This window comes from Eucyclogobius newberryi, unplaced genomic scaffold, assembly GCF_026437365.1.
Source record: "Eucyclogobius newberryi isolate DKJ021-1_F unplaced genomic scaffold, fEucNew1.0.hap1 SCAF_19, whole genome shotgun sequence".
NCBI lineage: Eukaryota > Metazoa > Chordata > Actinopteri > Gobiiformes > Gobiidae > Eucyclogobius > Eucyclogobius newberryi.
Genome location: NW_027315823.1, coordinates 24,583,854 through 24,600,073, shown reverse-complemented (window position 1 = coordinate 24,600,073; position 16,220 = coordinate 24,583,854). Strand labels below are relative to the sequence as shown.

The 16,220-nt window shown below is 38.6% G+C and overlaps 2 protein-coding genes across 3 annotated transcripts in view; both read left to right on the top strand.

The window, feature by feature from the left end:
• The first annotated feature begins 264 nt into the window (after positions 1-264).
• Positions 265-5,429, top strand: bap1 (BRCA1 associated deubiquitinase 1). 2 transcript variants are annotated; one of them, XM_072452368.1, is made up of 17 exons: positions 265-458; positions 720-749; positions 821-875; positions 1,000-1,132; positions 1,230-1,349; positions 1,433-1,494; positions 1,590-1,732; positions 1,828-1,906; positions 1,996-2,119; positions 2,270-2,411; positions 2,481-2,641; positions 2,737-2,864; positions 2,937-3,400; positions 3,999-4,234; positions 4,343-4,435; positions 4,520-4,592; positions 4,745-5,429. In XM_072452368.1, the coding sequence occupies exons 1-17, from the start codon at positions 422-424 to the stop codon at positions 4,876-4,878; spliced, it is 2,214 nt and encodes a 737-aa protein (XP_072308469.1). In that variant the 5' UTR covers positions 265-421; the 3' UTR covers positions 4,879-5,429. The 2 variants fall into 2 exon arrangements, with proteins under 2 accessions (XP_072308469.1, XP_072308468.1); XM_072452367.1 differs by having other exon boundaries at positions 2,934-3,400.
• A 530-nt stretch (positions 5,430-5,959) lies between these two features.
• The window catches only part of bsnb (bassoon (presynaptic cytomatrix protein) b), a 66,931-nt gene continuing 56,670 nt past the window's right edge, over positions 5,960-16,220 (top strand). Inside the window, exons 1-2 of the mRNA XM_072452359.1 lie at positions 5,960-6,267; positions 12,027-12,381. Of these exons, the coding sequence (XP_072308460.1) occupies positions 6,095-6,267; positions 12,027-12,381 (528 nt within the window). The 5' untranslated portion in view covers positions 5,960-6,094. The remainder of the gene's footprint in view (positions 6,268-12,026; positions 12,382-16,220) is intronic.

The window sequence follows — 16,220 nt, the reverse complement described above, 5'->3', positions numbered from 1 at the left end:
ACACAAAATAGCAATTATCGATATTCTGCTTAATTTTTTAACTTTTGCTGGTAGTGTCATAAAGTGGAGAGAGCCTGGATGAATAGTTGTAGGGTGCGGTATCTCCTCTAAGATCATGGTTTAACCTACTTTGAGGTGCACTGTGAAAACTGTTGTGTTCAATGTATATGAATAAATATCGCTTTACTCTCCACTTAGTTAATTTTTTGTCACAATTATTCTGCTGTTGTCTACATTGTTTTGTGCACGCAAGTCCCCTATTGATGACGTAGTATGCATGCGACCAATTATGCCTTTTGTGTTTATCTTGAGCTCTGTTAGTCTGCCCTGAATGGACGCTGCATTCTCAATAATTTTCTCCAACCTTTCGCTGGATATGGACTGGAAACCATCCTAGTCGTTTGACTACAACATTCTCAAAATGAATAAGGGGTGGCTTGAACTAGAGAGTGATCCAGGTGAGAAATATCCTCAGCTAACAAACGCTAGCTCAAGACAGAGCCGCTCTACATGATTGATTTTGAAATCCAAATACTGATAAACGAAGCAAGGTGAACATCGTTTGCAGGTCCTGTTACCTATGCTGTCAGTTGGGATTAAAATTAAGATGAACGGGTTTTTAAAAAATATAATATAGTATAATTTTATTTTTATTTTTTGGGTCAAGTTCTCCTGCTGCTCTTACTTACGTTTATTTTGTTTATTTCCTTTAATTTTAGGGTTGTTCACGCTTCTTGTGGAGGATTTTGGTAAGTTGAAAATTGCTCACATGGTTGAATAAAATTCCCGATTTGTTTAAATTAACTTTGTGTTTTACTAGGTGTCAAGGGAGTTCAAGTAGAAGAAATATATGACCTACAAAGCAAATGTCAAAGGTTTGTGACTGTAAACTCACAAGAATATGATTCTGTCTACATCAACCCAATCCAAGTCAATCCAAATTATGTATCTAAATTCTATACATTATGTGTTACAACAAAACTGATGTGCTACTTTCAGTCCTGTATATGGCTTCATCTTTTTGTTCAAATGGATTGAGGAACGGCGCTCAAGAAGAAAAGTAAACACTTTAGTTGATGAGACCTCTGTTATTGATGAAGACATTGTTAATGACATGTTCTTTGCTCATCAGGTGAAAAACAAGTTATTTCTTACACTCAATCATACAATGTCATTACAAAATAAGAAGTGAAGCATCTAAGACTTTTAAAATGTGTTTTTACAAACAGCTTATCCCTAACTCATGTGCCACCCATGCTTTATTGAGTGTGCTTCTAAACTGCAGTGGTGTTGAACTGGGCATAACACTTAGTCGAATAAAAGCTTTCACAAAAGGTTTCAGTCCAGAGGTAAGACTGTACTAGACCCATCTTAAAATATGCCGTATTCACCTGTCTTACTCCTATTCATGCATCCATCCCTTTTTTTCCAGAGCAAAGGATATGCAATAGGAAATGCCCCAGAGCTTGCCAGAGCACACAACAGCCATGCAAGGTTGGTTACAGCAAAGCAAACCGCTGTTCTATTTCAGGACATGTAGTGCCTAGTGTGTATTTAGTTCATTTTCACATACTCATTTTGTCTTAAAGACCAGAGCCAAGGCATCTGCCTGAGAAACAAAATGGGATCAGTACAGTGCGGACCATGGAAGCTTTTCACTTTGTCAGCTATGTGCCCATAAAAGACCGCCTGTTTGAGCTGGATGGGCTCAAGGCATACCCTATTGACCATGGCAAGAACTAATGCTATTTGGAAATCAATATTATATCAATACCTATGTATAGACTTGGTGTTAAGACTATGGTTTTTATACTTTTAAAAAAACAGGTCCCTGGGGAGAGGATGAGGAATGGACTGATAAAGCACGGCGAGTTATCATGGAGAGGATTGGACTGGCCACTGCAGGGTGAGCCTAAAATCACTTAACTGCTGTGTGTTTTCTTTTTAAAAAATGTCAGTGCTGTCATTTTCAAGTTGTTACATCTTCTTTCCCAGTGAGCCATATCATGACATCCGCTTCAACCTGATGGCAGTTGTACCTGACCGCAGAATCAAATATGAGTCTAAACTTGAAATTCTTAAAAGGAATCGTCAGACTGTCCTGGAGGGTTTACAAAAGGTGAGAACATTTGATAAACACTAAAACATATTTTTTAATCTGGTTACTAGTGGTAAATGTACATACAGATATTAAACATTGACTGATGCATTCTTAATCCCTATCCCCTATAATTATATTGTATGTTAATGGAAATAATTAATATTTTAGATGATTCAGCTAACACAGACGGAACCTGCTCATGAAAAAAAACAGCCGGTTTCTACTTCTCCGGAAGAAGTCACAGCTACAGTCAAGAAAGAGGCTGATGTCCAGCCTTCTGCCTCCCAAGGAGGTGATCAAACTGCATCAGGTAACATCACTTCTAAATTAATCCATTTGATGAAAAAGGACTGCTGTTTTAGCTAATATATTTGTCTAGACACAATGGACGATTCCAAAGATGCCCCAAGTTCTTCAGGAAGTTTTAAAGTCATGGCCAAACCTGCCACCCCTGTAGGAGGAGTGACTAGTTCATGCCCCATTGTACAACGCCTACCTGCTTTCCTGGACAATCACAACTATGCAAAGTCTCCAATGCAGGTAGAACAGAGATTGGTTCTCAAGGCTTTGTCTGTTTACAGTGGATTTATTTCTTCTGACTCTTACCATCTGTATTCCACGTATTCCTGTGATAGGAAGAGGAGGACCTTGCTGCTGGTCGCACTCGGGTTTCTGGCCCTCCACAGCCCTCATACTCTGATGATGAAGACGACTATGAAGATGAGGAGGAGGCAGTTACAGGTTCTACTGGCACATCCAATAGGTCTGTGCTATAAAAGTTATTGAAATAAGATTAATTTACTGCTACTTCATGATGCCTTTACTTTTTTAGTAGGTTTAGAAGGAAGCAGAGTCTCCGGTCAAGAACAGGGAGAGTTACCACTGGAATGGAAAGTCAACTTGCCCTCAACGTCTTGGCTGAAAAGCTAAAGAAAGAGGCTCAGAAGAAAGATGCTTTAAATACACCCCTTTCAGTTCGCACAGAAGGACGCACTGGGGGCATCTCCATCACATCCGCCTCTCAGCCTTCCCCAACACCGAGCAACGAAAGTACTGACACTGCCTCTGAGATTGGCAGCGCTTTTAACTCGCCTCTGCGCTCGCCTGCTCGCTCCCAAGCTGCCACACGTCCTTCTAGTCCAGTTGCGTCCCATTTGTCACGAGTGCTTTTTGGTGAAGATGAGCTGCTGAGGCTAGACTCAAGACATAATCGTGCCGTACGAGATCTGGGTCCTTCTGTCAGCATAGCCCTGTTGCAACTACAGGAGGATGGAGTTATGTACGCTCTCCCGCCATCTGGTCAGTAAACAAGAAGAGCCACAATAATTATGTTGACTTGTCAAATTCATTAATAGATTTCAGAGTTAATTCAAGTGTGTGTATAAAATTATTTGTGTAGAATAGATTTTTTTTTTTTTATGTGAAGGACTTTTTATTTGGACCTGTAGTCGTTATTAGACAGGATAGCTGAGCATGAAATGGGGATGAGAGAGAAGGGAGGACATGCAGAAAATTGTCAGAACTGGGATTTGAACTCACCGTACATGGAGCCTGGCACGTGTGCCGTCTCCCCAACCTCTCAACCACTGGGCAGCACAGTGTTGAATTGATTTTAAAACGATTTCAGTACAGCAACTTTTCTGCTGCTTGCTTTTCAAATTCTGTTAACTATTTTAGACAAGAGGGGCCCATCATTTAGAATAAGATATCACTTTATCATTCCCAATTGGAAATTATTAATTTAGAGAAGCCATGAAAAGATGCATAAATCCTATAAAAGACCACATTTTGAATATAGAATGACTTGATAATTTCTGACATACAGTTTGTACTATCTATGTTTAAAATGCTACTGCTGATTTCTAGATAATTGTGATTTATTTTTATTACATTTTAGGGGATTTGGCTGCAGATGTGACAAAGCAGCTATGCACTCCAAAGAAGATAAAAGATAAAGAACAAGCAGCCATTGTTGCTGTTGAAAAGAAAGAAGATATATCTCCAGATGAAGGTCCATCTGTGGAGGTGAAGGAAGAGGAAGTCAAAGAGGAGAAGGAGGAGAAACCCAGCCATGAAAACCTCAATGAGATAATAGCGACCCCCAAGCCCTCCAGAGATAAATATTCCCCCAAAGTAAGTACAATTAGTCCGCCATATACGGTATATAATAGTGAAATGTTTTTCTCTCTGCTATGTCCAAATTAAAAAATAAACATTTATTTTGCTGTGTGTATCTTGTAGGAGCTGCTTGCACTGCTAAAGTGTGTTGAGGCTGACATAGCAAATTACGAGGTGTACCTGAAGGAGGAAGTTGAAAAAAGAAAGAAATACAAAGTGAGTACTTTTTTCTAACCAATATCTGTAAAAATATGAAAGGAAATATGTTTTGGGGGTTTTATGTTGTTGTTGTTTTTTTAGATTGATGATCAGAGGAGAACTCACAATTATGATGAATTTATCTGTACCTTTATATCAATGCTGGCCCAAGAAGGTAAGCTCTGCTCTACTCATTCTTTCATTTGATAAGACAAATTGTATTAGATTTTCAGTCGTACCACAGATGTGACTATTGATTTTTGTAGTGCTTTTCTACCGCAATTTAAATTCGATGTAAATATCTTATTTGTTAATTTTCTTCCATAGGAATGTTGGCTAGCCTTGTGGAACAGAACATTTCAGTGCGGCGGAGGCAAGGCGTAAGTATCGGACGTTTACACAAACAAAGAAAGCCTGACCGCAGGAAACGCTCTCGTCCTTATAAAGCCAAAAGACAGTAACTATTCAAGATAAATCCTGGTGGTGCTGTATCTAAAGTGTAACAATAGATGGCCTCTGTCATGCTATGTACTTGGTCGGTTTCTTTGTGGGCAAAGGACCTTCAGCTTGGGTACAACTTTCTCTCCACTTAACAACTCACCCTCATTTGTGGCACAAAACTATCTTGATTACATTGTAATTAATAAAATTAAATGTTTTTATGTTTGTTCAAACTAGTTCCAGGTGCCAATGAAGGACATTTATTTCCAGTGTTTTTGTAGTTCAGTTGTCTGTCACTTCAGGTACATTCACATTACGATGGTAAATGTATATAATATTGCATTATTCACTGTCAGCTATTAAAGCTATGATGTATAATCCTGTTAAGGTATTTTTAAAACTTATCAAACCTGTTCAAATTTCAGGTTATGTCATCAGACTTAAACATTGATTTTTTTTTTTTTCTGTACAGTTGTATGTTATGTACATATGTATCCGTTCTCTGGCCCGCTGGATTTTGAGCTCTTATTTGTTCATGTCATTTCATGTTGCATTAAAGCATATTATAATCATGGCTGGATTTGACTTGTCTTTGTATAAACATACATATTATGTTCTATGCATTTAACAATGTTTAATGTTTTTTTAAAGAGGTTTTTAAAAATGTTACTGTTGTGACACCTTTTGTACACTAGGGTGAGCAATGCATCTCACACCTGCAGGACTCGACTGCAGATCGAGATCAGCCATAATTGCCTCGGCTCGACTGTAATAACCAGGAGCACAAACATTTCATTCAGGTCATGCACAAGTTGTTTTCACAGTACATGAGGATTTAATATGTAACAATAGTTAATAAACCATGTTATTGTGATAAAACTGCAACAATACCAGTAGCAGTATTTTATACAGCGCTGTAGCCTGTCCCACAAAGACTGAGGGAGTAAAAGAATCCGATTGAAGCTGTGAGGTCCCAGTGGTCTTCAGTCAGGGGCCGCGGAGGGTTTGTAGCACTGTTCGTTGAAGCAAGCGTTGTGAGCGCGCACGCACTGTTCCCACCCTGTGCGTCAGCGCGCTCCTTCAGCCTCTCCTTCAGTGCGCGTGCTCTGTGCGGGATGCTGGATTGTAAGCGATGATGGCGGAAGGGGAGAAACGCTGAGTGTCATCTGAGTTTTTGTAACCGCTGTACAACCATCTTCGACACCGTTTCTCAGCGTCGAGAACAACCCCGACACGATGGGGAACGAGGCGAGCATGGAGGGGGAGGCACAGGCGGGACAGGCCGGGCCCGCCGTGCCTTCAGCGGGGGCTTCCATTTCAGCACCAGCGGACTCTGGACAGCTCACCAAGCCCAGTAACGGAGCGCCAGCTGGTGGAAGTGGGGCTGCACCCGGCCTAGGGATTAACAGGTAGCTCTGTCTATTGGGCGCTTTTCCTCCAAAACACACAAGTGTAAAAGCAGGAGCAGGGCTCAGTTTGGCTCCAGCTGCACAGCGTTAGGAGGCTCACCCCGCTGCACGGAGATAGACTTGAATTATTTATTTCAATATCCCTGTCAACACAATTTTCGCAGTTTTTGACACCTTTGTCGCTTAAAGGTAGAAACCACTGTTCATTCCTCATCAGCCGAGGTCACAGTCAAATATAATACGCGGCCGATTATACTAAATAAGAGCCGATGTTGGTTACAAACGGGATTTCCACGTTTGTTACGGTGTGTGTGCGCAAAGGCAGCGCCAGATAAAGCATGAATGGACATGATGCACCTTTTACTCGACTGAAATGCAGCCTAGAGTCTTGACGCAGGGTAGATTGTCTGTTGATAGGAATAGCCCACACATTACAGTTATCCTATCTTTCATCATGATTTTTGAATTCAGTGATAGAGTGAGAGTCCGTCCCCGTGATGCGTCTGCTGCGTAGTGCACCGTGACACACGCTGTGTGTAGTGAGAAGAAGTTACACCACAGCTCATGTATCCCTGCTCCAATGTAATGTGCTGGGAATTTCTCTTATTAATGGGTCCAATATTAGGCCTACTCGTCTTCATACGATAAGATAATGTCTCTTTGGTTGAAAGCAAATCCCTAGAATACTACTGCAACATATGAAAAAATGTGATGAAATATTGTATAGTTTGTGGGTATGACATTACAGTGTGAGCAAATCGGACAATAACTACTCTGGCTTTAGAGCATGGTATTCAGAAGCACTGCATCTACCACTCCTGCACTCCTGATGCTGATATTCCATTCTCTAACATAATGAAAATCTTCTACTGTAATACACCATCAAAGATCCAGCCTATGCCTCAAATTAATCAAATGTGTTTTTTTGTTGATAACGTGTGCAAGCTTTTCAGCACTGTTAATGTATATTGCTTTGGGGCGGCCATCTTTGGAGTTTCACAGTGTCCATCATGTGGTCTATATTGATAGTGTACATTAAAAGCTCATGGGCCCTAGCCACTATAATGAATAGGCCACTATGAGATCTTCTATTCAGCAAAGGGTTGAGGGAATCCACGAGTGGATTGTGCAACTGCATGCACTGGTGAATCTATAGTGCCTGTAATGAACGGGAAAGTGAATGGATGTCCATCAGTTTAGGCCTTTACCAAGCTTGGACAATTGTCATCCCTGAAGTCAGCCACAACCTTCAACAGAAAAATGAAGAGGTTATGATTTAACAAAAAGTGTTAATAATTCTATTTATTACAATACATTCAAAGCTATGTTGTAATTTATTTAATAATCATTATCTCAAGAGTAAGTGACAATTAGCATGTCGCTTTTCAATTCTAGAGACTAGGTTCAGGCTTTGTTTTCAGTGACAATCTTTCTATCTCGTAAATGCAACCGTAACATTATGTACGATGAAAAACAGCTTGGACATATATTTTATTCATCTTCAGCAAGAAAAGCAGCTAACATCCTGAGCACAACGCATATGTACAGAATCTATCCATCGCCATCCTTTATGTATAGCCTGACATTAGGGCTGAATACAGTCAACCGTCACGTAAAGAACAGCTGTCAAGTTTAGAAGCTGTTACGTACATCTCGCATTTGACTTTTTTTTAAATAGAGACTTCTTTATCCAACAATGTGCATAGTCTTATTTCCTTTTACTGTTTATGTTATGTCGTCGACCTGTTATATGAAAGGTATAAAGACAGTATTGTGGGAAAAGACAAGAATTAATCGGGATGTAGCAGGTTTTCTCTTATTGCGGAGGATGGGAAGGAATACAGCAGAACATCACAGGTACAGCTCTTTTGGAGATAAAGTCAAAGAAGCCAGATTGATATGCTTTTTGGGCATGCACAAAGGACAGATAATAAACATACTGGAAGGAGGGGGGAGCCCAAAGAGGAGATTTATGGATGTAGTGAAAGAAGACTTAAATCCTGAGAGGAGAGGATGTGCAGGGTTATGTGAAATATCTTTGGTACTGTTTTGACATATAGCATTTCAATACTTTTGGGAGAAAAGCATACATTTGCAGTTTATTGTGTTTCCTTGGACACAAATGTTTTATTAAATGTATGCTTTTATCCAACAACCATAAACAATGCGGTTTCTCATTTTGTTTGAAGATTTAGTACAATTGCTCCAGCCGCTCCAGTGTGACAGCGAGATGGTGACAATAAATCAACACCTCTGTCACATTTTAAGTGGTTTATTCAAATGTATCTAACGTTACCTTCGTGTGACGTTCCTAATGTGAATTACAGGGTTTAAAGTTTGAGCTCCCTGCAACTCATTTGCAGGGCTGTTTTATTCAATGTAAGTTTTCTCCCAGTCTGTTTGTGATTTGCTGCTCTATGTGTCCTCTCCCATCCAAGCATTGAATAAGTTATAGTATTTCAGTTCATTGTTTTTCAGGGTCAAATTAAAGGTACCATTGTCACGCTTCATAGCATAAAAGTAATTTTTCAAGGTTTTTGGGAAAATAGAACATATCATAAAGATGACTTGGAAGTGTTTTCTGATGGTCTGTGGTCTGAGCCAATGTCACCCACAGAATCAGATGTAGCGGGTCTGAAGAGTAGACTGGGACAAAACAACTTAGGCTGTTATGCTGAGGCCAGCGATATGTAACTTTTCTGCTGGAGGATCAATCACTCTTTCTTGCATTTGTTAATTAAATTATAGATTTTCTTTTATAGCTAAAAAGGTTATATCTTGAAAGACAACCTGTAACGTGGCCTTGTCTCCATGGAGAAGCATAATTGTTATGCCATACAGTGGAATATTCCAGACAGGGCAAAAACATTTCCATGGAGACTACCAGGTCGTGGAACCTCCATGAGTAAATTTTCATAGTGCTTCTTTAAAATAGTTTTGAAGTCGAGATAGTTTTTAGTAATTTAACTAATTGAAATTAAATTCTTGTAATTTTCTCTGGAAGTAATAGAAATTCACGGCTCCACATGATTGCTCTTGTGCAAACCTTCGACTGATCTTGTCTCACATTCATAGAACCACAGGACACAGTTCAATTGACCCTGTTAAAATGTAAATTATATTTCCTTTTTCTATCAGTGATAATGGTACATGGAGAAAAAAGTACTCAACACACCCTTGAGTAATAGAGAAGCTTTTTTTGCAATCCAACAGAAATGTGCCTAAACAAAAAAAAAGTTTTAGTTGTTTTTAGTGTTGACATTTTACTGGTAATTTATATGTTACCCTCTTCTGAAATACTACAATTACCACTTTCTGCACAATCAATACTTCTGCAAAGTGTAAACCATATGTCTTCTGGTGAGTGTACTCATAAGACTCACATAATCAAAAGTTTCTATAACTTTTTACGGTTTATCTTTTGACCAAGAATTGTCATTTTAGCAGCAGTTTCTTCAGGCAACTAAACATGATGAACAAATGGTGCATGTGAAAGCCTGATACAAACCCTGACCTTTAAAACGGAAGCAGCCGGATCACTTTCACACCCAGTTTCATTTCCAGTGAACAGCAGTTCAATCAATACAGAGAGACATATAGTATCTCCATTAAAGCCATACATCTGTGGATATCAGATCTCTTTTTCTGTACCAAGGGACATATTTGAAAGACATTTGTCAGCAATCAGATGTATTTAGGTTGTGCTGTGCATCACTCTGTGTGCTGTGCAGTCTATGCCTATTGTCGGTCGTAGTGTTTATAGATGTAAATCACATTTGAACTTAGAGAGTATTTCTGCTGAGACATGTACTGCTGCTTTGTTATCAACATGTATTCGAATAACTAAAATACATTAACATAAATTGTAACAAACATTTTATTGATATAGTTAATGTCTAGTGTACTAACATTTAAAACCCTTTTAAAACAATCAACTTTTGATACTAAGGCAAATGGTATCAAAATAACTATTGATACTAAGGGGAATAGAATACGTCTTCAGATAGAAAGAGAAGGACCAATTTTGTCCTATTTATATGATTTATTTTAGTAATAAAACCACCTCAAATGACTATCTAGTTTTGATACTACTGTTAATATCGACTAGTATCTGGGTATTGATTTTTTGACAACCACAATTATGCATCTAACAACCTTTATTAACTATTTATTGGTTACTTACAAAAACTTTAAATTGAGGAAAAGAGAAACATTTAAGAGTTAAGATTTGTCTATAATATCAATACCCAAGACAACACTTCTACTGGACTAATAATACTGTAGTAACATTGATCTGTTATGTCAGTTGTCAGTTCTCGCAGCATTGGGACAGCGCAGACTTTCACATGTGCCAGTCCTGGTTTGAAATGTGCAGTTTTTCCTTGTAGCTCATGAAGGCATCGTGCGTCGAGTCAAGCAGAGAGGCAGGCGTGGAACAGCTCCAGTTATCTGCAATGACTCACAATAGCTCCCATGCTCTATTTACATTTGTTACATTTGTTTCACTTGAGCGCACAGGTGGAGGTGCTTTTGAATGTCAACACGGGACAACAAAACAAGCCCTGAGCTTCAATCGACGCAGGTGTTCAGAGCCCAAATGTGACTAAAATGTCCGTAAATAAATTTGGTCTGATAATCGTTCTTTACTAAAGTCAAAGATGTGGCCAGAACAGTTTCAAAGAATGGAAACCAGCCTTGAGAAGCACTTCAGAGAAAACTGATAGAGGCTATATAAAATATTCAGCATTTGTCTCTGTTAGCCGGCTTTTTGAGAAGTCTGATATCACACTATGAGCGCCAATGTATTCTCTATAGATGCGTTTTTCTATAAAACAGGTGCAATTTGTAATAGTCCATGAATTTAAATTAATTAATCTAAATTTATTATGTGTAAAAGCTCTGTAATATGTTTACTGCAGTGGTAAAAATAAGCTTATGAGCACAAGAGAATAGCCTTGAATTAGCAATGTTCCCTTATTTTATCTGCAGCTTATTTTCCCAGTCAAGCCAATATTATGCCATTTTGGAAGTGTTTTTTGAGGTGAGGAAAAGATAATTTAACTTAATGAATGAGCAACTGAGCCTTCTGTATGATGTTGGTCACTGTGTATATTCAGGGGTAAATACATTACTTCTAGTATTGTGTGGTTAATTTATATTGAAACACATATGAATATTTTAAATTAATGATAGTCACATGTTTGAACAAATTAACAAATCCTGTCACCTGATTTACTGTTTGTGTTGTATCAGTGGCAGAAAAAGTAAACAAATTTACAAAGAGAAAGTATTATATTTTAAAATCTACTTAAGTAAAAGTACTGAAGTATGGGTTTGTGTTATTTGATAAGGGCTGTAACTAAGGATTATTTTGGTAATTGATTAGTCTATGTCCATTTTACCCGGATAAAGCTAAACTGAAGCCATTTGAAGACGTCCTGCTGGGGAATATTTACAGACGAAATCACTGTTTCTAGACTTTATTGTTTATTTGCTCAAAGCCAAGACTTGAATTAATAACCTTTACGCAGGATAACATCATAAACATGCTAAAAATAACCTCTCAAACCATACAGAAATTTAGTTTTACTTGTAGTCCTTTTTAAAAATGTAGTGGAGTAGAAAGTAAGGATACCTGCTCTCAAATGTAGTAAAAGTGAAAGGCTAAAGCATTCACTGTAACATTTAAAGTAAAAGTAAAGTACAAATACCTAAAGATTGTACTTATCCTGATCTTCCCCCTTGTGTCATCTTCACAGAGCGTCACCGTCTGAGCCCGGGCCGAAAGCTGCCATTCACAGTGACCACCAGGGGACAGGAGACAGACTGGCCTCACACGGGACTGACCAAAAGTCCCGCATGACTCTACAGGTGGACGCAGCCGGCAGCAGGACAGGGAAGTCCCCCTCAGTGTCGCCGGACCGCAGCGCACCCTCCTCGCCCTACTCTGTGCCTCAAATCGCCCCAATGCCCAGCAGCAAACTGTGCCCTGTCTGCAAAACCACAGACCTGATGGGCAACGGGGACAACAAGCCCAGCGCCAACACCTGCACGCAGTGTCGCTCCATGGTGTGCAGCCAGTGTGGCTTCAACCCGAACCCGCACCTGACTGAGGTAAACACAGAGCTCTTTCAGCAGGTCAAGCGAGGGAAAACAATCAAGTTTAAAGACTGGACTGACGTAAAGGGGTTTTGATGTGTTTTGGATGTTTTGATGTGTGGAATATGTTACAAGGCTCTGGACAAGAATTTGTGTGCATCAGAATATATTTACCAGAGAGCAAAGTCAAAGTACTGCATTTAGGTAAAAAAAAAACAAAAAAAAAAACCAGCACTAAGCCAAGAAACAGCTGCAGATAGGGGTGGACAATATTGACAAAAATAATGATATCCTTATAGCAATATTCAGAAGATATTATATCAATCCCATAGAAACATGTTGATTAGATGAGGTTTAATTATAAGACAAATGGGAAATGTTTGTAAAATTATTCATAACAGTTCAGAAATATAATTGTATACCCTTTGAATCTTTATAACATGGCTTTTTTACATTTTCATTTTTAATCAGCTCTTTTTGAAGCCCGTCTGGGCGCCGCCATACTACGTAATCCTTCTTCCGGTTGTATTAGTTAACATAGAGCTGCCGACCTCAAAAGAAATAAGTTCTCCACAGACAAAAAAGCCGTTATCAAGCCGCCAAGGGTGCATTTTTGACTTGTTGGTGACATTAACATCACACAAATCAATCTACTTTGCGATTACAACGGAAGTGGCGATACATGGGAAAAAGAGGAAAACGTGAGCGGAACTATTCCGCTCACGGAACAGAATAGTTCCGCTCACGTAGTTGAAATAACAAATTCATGATATCATCTAAAATCTAATATATTGTCCACCCTACTTGGAGATGTTAAAATTACTAGATCATAACTACATTGTCAGTGATCTCATGGAGACGGGGTTGTCCGTCTGTGAGAGTCGGATCTCTCCTTCACTGGAACTCCTCCAGGTTTCTACGCTTTTTTCCCAAAGAGGGTTTTTTTTGTAGTTTTTCCTGGCCGAGAAGGAGAGTCTAAGGACAGAGGACCCTGGGACATCGTCCCTCGCCACCACAGACATTGTCTGACTTCATCGCCACCACAGACATTGTTGATTCATTTCTCCCTGTGGCCCTCAGAGGCAACTGTTGTTGTGATTTTGGGCCTTACAAAAATAAATTGATTTGATTTGATTTGACAACTAACTTTATTATTTAGAACACTCATAATCTTCAACCTTTCTATTACTATTACTTTTCAACAGGAAATATAGCAATATTATCTCAGTATTTACTGAATGGAATAAGTAAACATTGGGATTGGCAAAATTGGTGAATCTTTTTTTAGGTCAAAAATGAATTATTTTTGACCTAAAAAAATTGTGTTCATACAAAATGTGCCTTTTCTTTTTCTTTTCATAAGTAATGTTCTTTTCAGCAGTACAGTTTTGCCTTAATATTTGATTTGGCCATGCTGCCAAATACAAAATTACTACCGGTAATTTGAAATTGGCAGTACTACAGATCATTGCATATTTGCTGATATTCACTGTATCCCAAGTGTACTGCAGCTCCTTAGTAACACTAAGAGCAGCTTAGAAGACACCAGTATCTTGCAGTAATTTTTCATACACAAATTCCCCAGGCTCAGCGCTGGTTCTTAGCAGAATATGAAGCACACTGCAAGGTCTAGTGCATACGACATTTGAACATTACAGTCATATAAATATATATTAGGTGCCAGAGTGGAATTGTGTTGTGGTAATTGGTTTTACAGCCCTTGGGGGTGCATTCACACTTGCACTTGATTGGTCTCGGTTTGAGCGCAGTTTAATCCTGTTTTAGTCCTGGTTTAGCCCTGATGTAGTCCACGTTCTGGATTTAGTCCTAGTTTCGTTCTAGTTTCAATGTGGTGTCAGTGTAAGAGTGACACGTTTCTGTCATGTGTCATGTGTTTAATAATGTCTACATAATTGTTTTTCTGATTTCTGTCTGTAGGTTGTGTTTCAGGGTTTTATTGCTTGATGTCCTGCATGAGCGTAGGAGAGAGGGGTGTGAACAATTGCGTTGGCTGATTAAATTATTTTCTGGGCAATAGCAGCTATTAGTTATTGAACAAGAGTTTGGCAAAGCCGGCAGTGATGTGCAGTTTAGAGACAGTGGTTTTGATATATGTTGATTCTCTTTGGCTGTGCTCAACTTCCACATGCACCACATCAAAACCAGAACTAAACCAAGACTAGACCAGGACCCAACCAAGTCACAACTACACTTGGACCCAACCAGAACGAAAACAAGACACGTATAAATCTCATTTTGTCTAATGACAATGGAGTATTTGGAATAATCAAATGGACTGCTTAGATAAAATGATTGAGTTAAAATATGAAAGTTAGCTGAGGTTTGAACTGGAACTATTATTGGACAAAATTAAATGAAGTTAACAAGCCAGACCGGCACTATGCTGTGTTTAATTGATTTTACTGTACACGGCTTTGATTTGCAATGGTTCTGGTATGTAAGTATATGATGTCATGATGATACACACTCTCACCATCACATCTGAACAAGTATTTTGTGCAGTCACTGAGATGACTCAAAGCACACACGGTCCCATCATAACTAATGCAACCTCACCTCATCAGTTATTCCTTTGCATCTGACCAGTCATCCCTCCTATAGCCAAGACTGCTGCCTTTGCCTCGCTGAAATAAATCTCCAGTCTAATTTGAATAAGGTTATGCTTCACTGTGACTGTCAAGTGGGCTATGTCATCTGTCACAACGTTCCAGATCAAGTTTGGTGAGTCATGGTCCAAATCGCAGCTGGGATGGCGTTTCAGTTAAGCTGGATGGAAAAAACAATAGTATAAATAACTATGATTGTTTAAGAAGGTTTGTACATATATGTAATATGGTGGGGCTGCAAGATATATCACGCTCGGAATTTGAATGGTTATGAGCAGCAAATCACAACAACTGCAATTATTTCAGAAGAATATATGGTGTCTTAATATGTACAAAACCTACTAACCCTGTAGTTCAGACCTTTACCATCTAATACTTGATTCGTCCAGGAGTGATCCGTCGTAGAAAAGGTTTAAAGGTTCCCAAAATATAAGTTCATATTTCTGACTCTCTATAAGGCCAATGCCCCTGGACGTGTTCAAAATGTGAACGTTGAACTGAAATCTGTTAAAACACAAATAGCAAATCTAATCAAAATTATTAAGCCTCACAATATAACCAAAATTATTATTTTTTACAGACTTGAAGACAATTCCTGTATAAGGTAGAGGTAACTTAAGCCCTCTGCTGTTTCTGAATGTTCACGCTTCACTGTGATTGGTTAAAACATTTAGAACATGCCAGTGGCTGACCAATAGGGATGTATGATTAGTGATACATAGTTATTGTGAGAAGAAAAATCACGTTAATAATACATATCAAATATTACATAAACAACCAGTTCTAAAAGCTTTTTCTTTTTTTACATTCAGGTTTACATTTAAGAGTATAGATTGAAATTAAATAATTCATTTTTGCTTCTAAAATTGTCACAATAATATTTTTTTAGTTTATACTGTGACCTGAGTAATCAAACTTCGAGGTGGGCAATAGATCGAAATGCATATGATATTGTGAAGGCTGTTTTGAAGATATGAATATTAAGTTTATTGAGAATATTGAGTAAAAAATGCCACAAAAAGAGCTAATCAAAAAATAAAAACATATTTCTGCACCTTGTGGAGTAAAGCTTTACAGACATTTTGAATTTGTCTGATAATTAAAGGTAAGACCCTCCCAAACTATAGGCTCGTGTGGAAACAACATTGTCCAATCTGCTCCCATTGAATCCACAGTAGTCCATAGATTTCTATGGGACATTGTAACTTGATCTTCCATTTTATTAAA

Bases quoted from the DNA above. Each gene is read 5' to 3' on its own strand.
- bap1 (XM_072452367.1), top strand. From the start codon at position 422: ATGAATAAGGGGTGGCTTGAACTAGAGAGTGATCCAG. The intron at 4,235-4,342 runs GTAAGTACAATT...TGTATCTTGTAG, and splicing joins GAGATAAATATTCCCCCAAA to GAGCTGCTTGCACTGCTAAA. The intron at 4,436-4,519 runs GTGAGTACTTTT...TTGTTTTTTTAG, and splicing joins AAAAAAGAAAGAAATACAAA to ATTGATGATCAGAGGAGAAC.